Raw genomic sequence first — 12,307 nt, forward strand, 5'->3', positions numbered from 1 at the left:
AGCATAAAGTAATTAACAATAAGGATTCTACCAATTGGCTTATTTGATTTATTATGTTCAAACTCCTGAGGCTGAAATTAAATTAATAGTTTAAAGCCCAGGTGAAAAAGGGAGAAAATTGGGTCTCTCTGCACAGAAAAGTTGTTTTTCTTTTTTCCCTTTCACTGTCATGGTTGTTCATTTGTTTTGTTGCCATGCGATTTTTGTGCAGTATTGTGCAGAATTAAAAGCTTTGCCATCTGCTTTGGTATATTTTATTTTTGCTTTCTGTTTGGTGGAGATTATGATAAATCTTTTTAGTGTTATTAGTTGTAATGGGAGCAGATTTATCTGTGCCTGCTAATTTTGCATGAAATAGAGCATGAAATAGTGTTTTTCTGTGAAAAAGTACTATGATTACACAGAAGAAAATCTTAAAAAATTATTAATTATGCCAATATACAAGTATAACTGTGCCCATATGTAGTAATGGAATAATAATGTTCACTGTAGCTGTGCTTCACATGTGAAGTAATTATTCCAAGAAAGAAACAGAATGTTTAAATGAAGTAATGACTATGCCTTTTAGTGTATGTTGCAATTTTCTAAAATACGACTACTGAGAATGTGAGACACTAAATATGTTTGTCGGTCAGATAAAAATTGACACGTTTGTAATAGTGGAAAAAGAAGAAATTTTTTACATCAAAGTTTTGGTTCCAGTTAAACTTCTTTTCCAGTATTACTCTTATACTAGACTTATACAGTTGTTTATCTCAGAACTCAGGTGTGATTGTCATTGTGTGCAGATAACTATGTATAGTTATATCTGTCAAATCAAGATGCAAAAATCATTCTAAATATTCACAAATTGGATTTAGTAAAATAGATAATGTTATTAAATATTAGACATACATTGTAATGAACTATATGTTCAAATAAATATTTTGCAGCACAGTTTTCTGTCATCCTATTACATTAAATATTGTTGTAATCATAATACTTTCATGGCATTTTAAAAATATATCAGGAAATGAAAAGTATTACTGAAATATTTTTCATTAAAATCCTATTCACTGTATTTTCCATTAACACCATATGATAGCATCCAGTAACTTGGCAACCATCCAAAGATGGAGATCGTCTCATTGGTCGGATTTTGTTAAATAAGCGACTAAAAGATGGAAGTGTGCCTAGAGATTCAGGAGCAATGCTTGGATTGAAGGTTGGTAATGAATAACTTTGCAACTAACTACTCTCTTGGTTAAACTAACTACCTTTGTAATAAAAATATTCTCATATTATATAGCATATGCATGAAATAGCAATAATATCTTGTCATTCTCAACATTTAAAGATAGACATTTTATATTCAATTACCTAGAGGAGTTTTACTGGGTCCTTGGCAGGCTCAAAAATTGTATTTTTCTGAAAGACTAGATGTGTTTTCACAAGTATTCTGAAAATGTGTTCTTAGCAAAGTACTAATTGCATCCTTGCTAGGCAAGCCAAGTCCCGTCTTTGCTCTTCAGTATTGAGCATTGCACCATGGTACAATGCCTATTCCCCAAACGAGAGGAGAAAAGTGAAAAATAAATTATGGATCTTGAAGACCAGGGGGACATCTGCAAATTAATGACATTTCAATACAGATCAGAGTCTGCCAATGTAACGGCCTCTTTCTGGATTTTTCTCTCTTCTGATTGTTTGATTTGCCACATTTAAAAAACACAAACCAGAAAGTTATTTAATATTTATTGATTTTCATCATGAAATAATGTATTCACCTCTTTTTCCTATATTCACCTCTTTTTCATGATGCAGTGCTCTTTAAACGTTATGATGTTATTTCTAGCTCACATTTTGATCTCAGTTTTGTGTGATACTAGTATTTGCAGTTCCAGAAATACTAGTACAAGAATGAGACTGAATTATACAGAGTGAAAGAAACAAATATATATTTATTTTGATTCCACATCCCTGTTGTGAGAAACTATTAAGAAGTTTTAATTTTCAGTTCTCTATTTAGCACAACTCTTACTTCACTTTGGATATGCAGATTAGGCTATAGTCATATCCTATTAATAGGGATTAAATCAGTCTAGTTACTTATAACATATACTAACACGCTTTGGAAATATTTGAATTTTTTTATTTAATTGACAGATATTTTTGTTTGAAGTCAGTGGACAAGCCATTTGGACATCAAATTTTGTGTTTATTTTTTCTTAATATCAGAAAATGCAAGAGAAGCGACTAACAGTACCATTAAGAGACACTTTTTGTTTAAACATTTATATTAAAATTTCTAAAGTCTTGTATTATTAAGATGAACTCTTCACTGAGATTCATTAATAGTTCAGATTTAAGAGTACACTGCTTTTTAATCTCAATAAACATCTGAAAAGAGTGATCAGCAGTTATTCCTGACCTCTATTTTCAAATATTTACATATTGAAAGTAAACTAAACTGAATTTAATATTACAAATTTTAAATCACAATGTGAAGACTGTTAAGAAACTTTCAGAATTTGAAAATTATGCAGTTATGACCGATTCTGAAGTGAATCTCCTGATTCAAAGATAAAAAGGTTAAACCTCCTGAAGTTTCCTTTAGAGAAATATTCAGAATGACAAGTATTTTCATCTGACTTGCCCAACCAAAGGGAATTTCAATTATTGAGACGTTTGATGCTTAGTGTGAACATTGTGAGTTCTGTTATATTAATATAACATTTTCCAGTTAAAAAAATAATGAAGTAAGCAGTCTATTGACCAACACCTTACAATGCTTTGGGTGACAATTTATAATACAATGAAATACTATGCATGTATTTGCTAAAATTTATAAGCTTTAGCATTCTGTATTTGCATTGTTTTTAAATTGTACTAATCTCCAAATTAGCTATAAAAATAGCTTGTCATAGCCAAAATTCTGTTGTTTTTTTCTAAGTGCATCTGCCTTATCTGAGCTACATAAAACCTAAGGAAAAAACTGAATAATTCTTTCTGTTGCCAGAACATTTAAGTAATTTAAAGTAATTTTCATTCTATGAAAATATTTCCTCTTTGAAACAGGTAGTAGGAGGAAAGATGACTGAATCAGGTCGACTCTGCGCATTTATCACCAAAGTTAAAAAAGGAAGCTTAGCTGATACAGTGGGGCATCTTAGACCAGGTATGTATCTACTACAGATCTATACTGCAGATTTGCTTTTCTGAAGGTGATAACAAGTGAGCAAGTTTAATTAGGTATGAAATTATGTTAAATAGGTCTGATGAAATACTGCAGAATTCAACCTGACATTCAATTACTAGACCATTGCTTTTGTGAAATATATATATATTCTCATGTTGTTTAAAAACTATTTTAAAAATTTTGCTCATGATAATATTCCATTGATATCCTGCCCAGTCAGTGTGTGGTGTATATTTTATTTAGAGAAAACCAAGCTATTACAAATGTCTGAGCAGAACCAGCTTGGCTAGGAAGCTGCTTCTGTCCCAACATGCAAACCATAGATTGCTAGATTGGAGAATGTTCAAGAAATATTAACTTTTATCATAAAAACTATCTGAACCTTAAACTTGTAGAAGTAAATGGATCTTTAAAACTGTAAGTTGATGAGATATGCTGTTCTAAAGATGTGAATTTTCTGAAGAGCCACAGCTGTCAAAGTGAGTCCGAGCTGTGTCTTACTCAAAAGGGGTCCTACTGACAATATTATTGTTTCACCAAACTTTACGTATATAAAGCATAAACCTTTAATACCCAGAATTTTCCTGCATGAAGGAGTTCAAACTTGTTCTACAATACAAGTTTCCCAATCCAGAAAAATGACAGTAGAATGGCTTAAATTGTCATTGTAAATGCATTCCATAACAAACTTCCTAAGCATAGTGTTATTACTGAAATTTCAGGTGATGAAGTGTTAGAATGGAATGGAAGACTACTACAAGGAGCCACTTTTGAGGAGGTATATAACATCATTTTAGAATCCAAACCTGAGCCACAAGTGGAGCTTGTAGTTTCAAGACCAATAGGGTAAGTAATGTCATGATTTTTTGGTATTAAACATGATAAAAGTATTGCTAAATTTCCCTTTCAGGGCAGAGATATCAAACATTCATAAACACTATAAACAGTAAAACTTTTAAGCAGAATTCAGTAAATCAAGAGCATAGCTAGAATGATAGATCATATCAGTGAGTAAAAAGAGCTGGTGTGAAATCCTGTATTCTCTGAGAGAGTCCCAGGCATTATCTGCTAGGTTCCCTTCTGTGGCTGTTCAGTTGGTGATCCAGCTTATATTGGCTCTTTAACTGTGGTTATACTTGTTGTTGTAATTCTTAACTGTTCATTCTTATTTTTCTATTTTTTTATAATATATATCCTATATAATTATATATCCTATATAATTATAGGATCATATTTGGTCTCTGGACTGATTATGAACTCTATTTATTGGGAGTCAGCAATGTAGAATTTTCCACAAAATGCAGTATGCTAATGGCATAATCCATATGCTTCAGAAAGTCCTATATCCAAATTTGCATCATCTTCATCTATGGAATCTATTAAATTATTGCTTGTTATCTACTACAGAACATATCTGAATGAATAGCTAGGACTGTGTGGGACTTTTTCTTCGGTGCTTTACATTGACTATTTTTCTTATCCTTCAAACCTATCTCTCAATGTCTAAACTTAAATTTTTCTTGCATAGCAATAGTAGCTTTGTTATATTAGACTGTATCTTCTTCATCTGTTCTTTTTCTTCCAAGTTCCTACATGCTAAGGTCATATCCATCACTTTTTTACTCCATTGGAAATTCTATATCTGATCACACCAGGGCTGTGAAGAGGGGAATGTTTATCACTGAATTTGAAGATACAGTTGTTAAGAGTTTTCTTTTTTCCCCCTCAATATTTATTGTGATGTACATGACACAACTGAACAGGGTGCTAAGTAATCTCACCTAGGCTCCCTTTTCCATGTGAGGTTGGACTAGATGATCTTTCAAGATCACTTCCACCCTGGGCTGGAAGGATTCTATAATTATATTTTAATAAATATATTTATCCCTTTATTTGTACACGATGCACACAATTATCATACCTTTATATATGAAAGCATGGGTAACATAACAACTAAAAACTGAGAAGTACTAAAAAATCTAGAACCCTATAATATGAGAATGGAATTTCAGTGAGGATAATTTGTTATTGTTTCAGCTATAGCAGGAATTTAATATTTTTGACACATCAGGAACTTAACATGTAGGGACTTAATTTGGCATGACAATTTTAAACAAACTTGATAATAACAATAACTGTTTTATCTTGTCAGTGATATGAGAGATTATTTCCCACAAACATATGGAATTGCAACCCCTTTAGGGTAAAGCCTGTATCATCTGTCCTATCCTTTAAAACCTTTGCATAATTTGGGAGTTGTAGGTATAATAGTAATGCTAAGGGACAGACTACATTACTAGAAGAATACTGTTACAGAAAAAGAGAACTCAAATTCATAGAGGTGTAAATCTTTCATAATATCTCTCAAACAGAAGTTTGTAGGAAAATTTCAAGGAACCTTTCACTCATGTCTTGAAAATACTAATTTTTTTTAGCTTTCTGCATTCTCTTCATTGTGTGAAACCTCCAGCATTCTTTCCTGTGCTTTTATATTTGCTGTCTGTTGTTTACCTTCCTTATCATCATGTCTTCTGTTATGTTACCATGTGCTCCACTTGCTATCACTAGACCAGCTCCACTGTAATTCCTTACACGAAGTGATGTGGGCTCTCAAGATACCTTCTTCCACACTAATGGCTTGCCTCATAGTCTGAAGAACTGAGAGATCAGTGATCAAGCAGTTGTTCAGTGTATTTGCTTCCCAGTGTCTTTTTGCAGTAGGTGTAAAAGTCTCAGTGATGAATTCTTTGCACAAATTGGTAAGGTTTTAGAATCTGGTTAGGTGTGTGTAACTATTTGGAGTCTGATATTGACAACTTCAGAAATGTCTTTCATGAGATTCGAGCTGGTGAACTGGAAAGACTATATTCGCTTCTCAGTTTAGAAGATTTCAGTTCATAATCGAATGGACAATAGAAATTAATACCCTGTGCTTGCCCAATGAAACATAACATCATATGTTTGTGTTCTGCCCGAGGAAATAAAGTTTCAATGTATTTAAAATCATTAAAAGTTTGTATTTGCCAGGTGTCAGAAGCGATATTTATTTCAATTAGAATAATTACTACCTGATTGAAGGATTTCATTTTGCATTGAGATCTATCCTATTACTTAAAGAGTCTGTTAATGGTCTCATGGCAACACACTAAATCATGCCAGAAGTCTTCAGTTACTGGCAGTTAACCTAGCTGAGAACCTGTTGTCACATCCCGATATTCTGAGTACAAAAAAAATTCCAGTAAACGCAATTCTTAGTTCTCTTTATTATAGGCTGAGTGCTATGAAAACTGAAAATGACAAGATAAACTGATAAAGGCAGACAAAATGGAAAGCTGTTTTACAAAAACGCAACAGCACAAAACATTCCATTTTGCCATGCTATTGACCCCTTTTTTCCATCTTAAATTGATGGCCAAGTTGCTATTAGTGTGAGCTGGCTGTTCCTTATACACAAGAACTTACATATTTTTTGCTTTCTAATTCTCAGAAATCATTAATTTGAAGTGCATGTTGTTTTCATGGTTTCTACTATTTTTAATTTGGTAGAAATGGTGCACTGTGATTTAATAATTATGCTATACAATCTGCTTGCAGTGAAATGTATCTTAAAATGCAAGATGTCTGAAACTACTTCTGCTTCTCCTACATCTATTTATCTCAGTGAGAGTTCCTTGTGAGAATACCATTCACACTACCTTGAAATATTGGGATCTTTATGCTTTAGAAACAGTGTTCAAAGCTTTCAAGCTTATTGTTTCAGCTATCTCTAGAAAACTCATATTCAATCTGTTCACAATGATATTTATATGTTTTCATGATTTTATTTTCAAACTCATATGATAGAAATACTTTTTTGAAATTATGAGTTAAGCTAAGGAATGTGTTTCTGATTAAAGTAATAGGCGAGTATTGGATCCCTTTATAAATTCTACACATATCAAATACTCAAAATTAAATCTTTGCTTCTTCAATAGCCCTTGTGAGTTCTGACAAATTTTGTTTACTAAAAACAGAGGTTTATCCTTGTCTGCAGTGAGCATTTAGAGCAGTTGCCTGCCTTCTGATTTGCTTGAATTATTGGATACTTGTGCATCAACTCACTCAATCTGCTTAGTAAAGGTGTTTTTCTAGTGAGTCTGGAAAAATGTTTGGAAAAGGTATACTGAAGGTATACTGGAAAATCTATACTAAAGGAAGTAGATAAGTTTTATTTATATATCATACAGACTCTTTTTTCCATTGTATGAGACAGTAGATAGAGATCACTGCAAGCATTTTTCATTGACCTTTGCGGGGAGTTGATCTTGACTGAGCACCAAACACTCACTCTCTCCTTTCCCCTCCACAGAAGGACTCCTCAAAGGGAGGAAATAAGATGGAAAAGAATAGGATAGTGAGAAATAAAACCAAAACTGAATCCACCTTACCCTTACCTCCCTTCTTCCCAGGCTCAAATTCACTCCTTTGTTCCTGGTTTTTCTGCCTCCTCCTCCACCCAGCAGTGCAGAGGATGGGGAATGGGAGTTGCGGCCCAGTCCTCCTCCCCCTCCTTCTTCCTTGACCTTGGTGTCTGCAGGGATGTTTCTTTCATGGCTTTTTTTTCTCACTATTTTCTCTCACAGCTGCCACACAGCTGTTTTGCTCTTTCTTAAGTATGTTGTCACAGAAGCACAGCTGCCGTGGCCAAGGAGCCACTGGGACTGGCTGTGCCCGGCACGGGGCAGCCGACGCTACCAGCGCAAGGCACCGGCACCCAGCGCAGCCTGGAAGAAACCAACTGTGCTGAAACACACCACCTGATTTTAAATAGTGTTGCTGCTGAAACTCTTCATCTTGCTTGGTTTCGCTCAAGTACCTCTGAAATTATTTATTAATCATATTGATAGTTTTTATTAGCATACAGTAACGTTTGCCCCTCAGAGGAAGAATATGTTCCTTGGCAGGATGTGGGTGTGGTTGGGTGCTCATTCATTGCCACCGAATGCTTTAAAATTACATGGCTGTGCACACAATTTAATACAGGTGTTATATACATGTCCTGTATATTCAAGTAAGCAATTCTGCCAAATGAACTTGTACATTTTATTTAGTAATGGAAAAAGTAAGATTACTCAAATTCGGGGTTCAAGGACAGTAAAGAAGGTACCAGGAAAGCCATTACTGGCAGTTGAGTATATTTGAGTGAGGGTCCAGTAATTTTCATTAATGTATAATGTCATCATAAGATTTACTACTCACAGTTTTACTCTGTCATTAACTCTGAGATTGTTCTTTCATCTACTGAATTATTTTGTTTGTGACTGTGCAGCCTTTCTCCTGTGTTCACCAAACCAGTTGTTCTGTGGAATTTAATTTGACACTGAAATTATTTATACTGGGATAAGAGATGAATCATCCTAGTGGCTGAAGACAGCCACCAGATCATACACCTTTCCTGAGGCATTCCATGTTGGATTGAGAAGTGTTATAGTGTAACTGAAATTTGAATATGCTTGTTAGATAAAGGATCAGCCTGTCTTAATTTTCCTGATTTCAGGGACATTCCCAGAATACCTGACAGCACACATGCACAGCTGGAGTCCAGTAAGTTTCAATTGTGGGGTAGGAAAATCTTCTCTCTCTTTTATGTAAGCAAAAATAGATTGAAAAATGTAATCAGCAGTCAGTATAGCTCTTGTCTCTTTGTCTGTATTTGTCTCAATATGTCATCTTATTGTATTATCTATCTACCTTTGTTTGATAATAAGCTATCAAAAGTCAGGATATTTTGATTTAGGTTTGACAATTGGTTATAAGTTTACACTGGCTTTGATTGAATAAAAAAGCATAATTCTAAGTAATATATAAGAACATTAGAAGCAATTTGTAATTTCCTGTTTTGTTGTTTTGCATTTCAAATGAATCTTATAAATTAAAAATGGGAAAGAAGTATTTCATGTAGGGAAAAATAACTTGTTCTTTGGCTTAAATCTAAGAAGATGGATTTCAACCTGAAGTTATTTTTTATCATTGGTTTAGAACTCTATTATAATAAAAACCATGAATAAATGAAGTGGCGTAATCTTGATTGTAATAATATGAAAAACTCATCCAATGACTTTTTACTCATCAACCAACTATTAAAATTCATTTTATGTTTTGTGAGATGTGGATTGTCTTTTGTATTTATAAAAATACTTTACTTTTGCTCTATGTTTTATATGTCAAAACTTGTCCTCTGTCTCTTTGCAGATCTTGTAGATTTGAAGCAAAATGCACATGAAACATTACATACATCTTAATATTTTTGTGAAAATCTAATTCAAATTTAGTCTGATTATATAAGATAATAAGTCAGAAGACTGACTTCCTTTGACCATAGTAAAGTGTTTATTATTTAGGAATTTTAGGCCTTCAACTTACTGACATAATTACAGTCAGAAATATCTGAATAAACTATTTTCCGTTCTATGAATAAAAGCTTTTGATTGCATTTGAGCACTGAAAGACTGAGTATCATTATTTGGTAATTTTAAATAGATTTAAAAAAAGTGATATTTGTGTTTGGTTACTTTTCTAAAATTTTTATTTAAAGAATGTTGTGAAAAATGCATAACTGCTACTATTTATAAAATATTTTTGTTTATAATTACAGGTTCAAGTTCATTCGAATCTCAAAAAATGGACCGACCTTCTATTTCAGTGACTTCTCCTATGAGTCCTGGCATGTTAAGGGATGTTCCACAGTTCTTGTCTGGACAACTTTCAGTATGTAAACATTTAATTGATATTAATGTGCTTTTTGCAGCATATACAACTCTAACTGTAGTGCAAGCTACCTCTAACAGAAATTTTTTGTTAAACTAGCTCAATTTTTTTGTTTAATGCTATATATCTCAGTGTAGGTGGGACCATAATGCCATAGGTGTATTCCATTTTATTAGCTTTTGGAAATTTTATATAAGTTGAATTGGATGTATACATGTATAATTGTCTGGTAAGCTAGACTGGTAGAGTCAAATTTTCAGAAAGGTCTAATTTTGGCCTCCAGTTATATTTGTACTGTTGAGTGTAAACATTTTTTCAACTATCACACTTACATGTAGATTCAGTAGATTTTATTACCTGTGTGCTTGGACATTAATATTGCTCATTTCTTATGCACTAACTTTCATATATGCCTTCCCCAAGTAACCCTTTGATATTTTACTAATGCTGTATTTTTTGTACCAGTGTTACTTTTGTTCTACGCTTTCATTGACAACAAAGTTCATTACATGAATGTTTCCTTTTAAAGGGTAATTTTTTGTTCTAAACTGAAAAAGTTGGGTTTTGTACACCTTTCCATGTTATTTACAATTACAAAGTGTGATTTTTCAAAAGTGTTCAGTTGTGGTGCAGCTTACATTGAAAAGGAAAGATAAATGGAATGGAAGCAGTGCAAAACTGGTGTTAAACAAGTTTGGAAATTCCACATTCATTTTACTTCCAAGTCGTATATGTTGAGTGTGCCATAAAAATATGCATAAAATCTAAGCAGACTGTTTATAGGTCTCACAGAAATATTCTTCTGTCTCTTCAGTGACCTGTGTTGGCTCCATTTTGCAGTGCATGAGACATTATTTGTTTGCTCATCAGAACAACCAATACATAATTTTTAATTTTCTGTAACTGTTGTATTTTACTTTGAAAGACTCAGTCCTTTGGATGAATGGAAAACTAGAAATCTTGACTGTAGAGTGCAGAATGCTTTGCACAAAACACAATGACAAGGCAACACAAACATGAACGGTGAAAATAAACAGACCAAGGCTTCTAAAAACCCTTTTAGCTTTAGAAGACAGAAAAATTGTTGGTAGTGAAGACAGGGAGGAAAGAAACTTCTTTTGTCTAAACGTTGTAAAAGATTATGCTGTCAAAAAGTTTTGGTGCCTAGTTCCCACCAAGAAATTCAAGGTCCATAGTTAGCTGCTCAGATGACCAATGCATACACACTGTGGAATGATGGTCCAAATCTGAACCACACAGAACTGACTTTCTCACTTTCTTGGTTTCAGATAAAAATCTTCATGAGTTTAAGATTAGGATTTACTAGTAAAATCAGTAAGTTTGTTGATTTAGTGGTTTGATAGGACACTGCAGTATTGGGAAATCTGGAGATATGTTCTGGTTTACTGAGAATAACAGAAATCCCAAGGTTTCATTTCTCAGAATGGCATATAAATTCAGTGTTTAACTCAAGAAGGCACAATTCCTATTTCTATTTATTTTTGTTTGTTTCAACATAAAAATATCTTTACTAATAAGTTTAATTCCATCTAAGGAAACCAAATAATGTTAAGAGACATTCAAAGATCTTTCCTACATTTGGTACTTTCTTATGAACTGTTTGCCATTACATACAATACTTCCTACTACATATTATCTGTGTTTCCCTCAGAGAGCAGCTGATAACTGAGAACCAAAGATCTAGCTGACTGACACTGAAGTTAGAAATGCTCTGTAACTCTAATGTTGCAATTTAGACATCTAAGATTAGTAATGGCCAGTCTTCGCGAGCGAAGATTTGGGAAAGGTCATTAACCCTTCGAGCCTGCGCAGTGGATTTTTTAGTTGAGACACAGCGTGCGCTGAACTGAGCCCACCCTTTAATCCTGAGGTTCATCTGCCGGGGCCAAGCACGCTTGGACAGTGGCAGTGAGGGTCTCAGGACGTAGGTTTGTTTAGAGTGACCTTCTCTTAGATGGATTGCCTCACAGGGCTGACGAGCTCCATTGCCCGGGGGACCGGGAATCGAACCCGGGTCGCAGCGGTGAGAGTCCTGCACCCTAACCACTAGACCACCAGAGGCCCCATCTAAGATTAGTAGACATCTACAAAACAGACGTTCTTCAGTATTTTGGTTTTCTCGGTTTTAATCAGTTGTTTTCTAACAGAACGATCGATGGATCACATATTCATTACAAATAGCTGATTAAGATAGAAATGAAAGGAAATACTAAATTCCAAATGCAATTGTGAATGTGGTCTTTATGGTGAGTGCCTAGGCAGGAGAATAACTACAGAACCCTGTCAGTAAAGGGGGACAGGATGCTGTTCTTTGTGGAAGAGGCAGGTCAGTGACATTCTGGGTAATGGTGGCTGAATTCA

The 12,307-nt window shown here is 33.9% G+C and overlaps 1 protein-coding gene across 42 annotated transcripts in view; it reads left to right on the top strand.

Annotated features, from left to right (window-relative positions):
- RIMS2 (regulating synaptic membrane exocytosis 2) overlaps positions 1-12,307 on the top strand; it is a 448,944-nt gene that overhangs the window by 230,611 nt on the left and 206,026 nt on the right. For all 42 annotated transcript variants that reach the window (XM_017806448.1, XM_017806450.1, XM_017806455.1 and 39 more), the window contains 5 exons: positions 1,085-1,204; positions 3,058-3,157; positions 3,901-4,024; positions 8,715-8,761; positions 9,813-9,925. In XM_017806448.1, coding sequence (XP_017661937.1) covers positions 1,085-1,204; positions 3,058-3,157; positions 3,901-4,024; positions 8,715-8,761; positions 9,813-9,925 — 504 coding nt within the window. The remainder of the gene's footprint in view (positions 1-1,084; positions 1,205-3,057; positions 3,158-3,900; positions 4,025-8,714; positions 8,762-9,812; positions 9,926-12,307) is intronic.

Source organism: Lepidothrix coronata, unplaced genomic scaffold (genome assembly GCF_001604755.1).
Source record: "Lepidothrix coronata isolate B3197 unplaced genomic scaffold, Lepidothrix_coronata-1.0 Scaffold15, whole genome shotgun sequence".
Taxonomy (NCBI): Eukaryota; Metazoa; Chordata; class Aves; order Passeriformes; family Pipridae; genus Lepidothrix; species Lepidothrix coronata.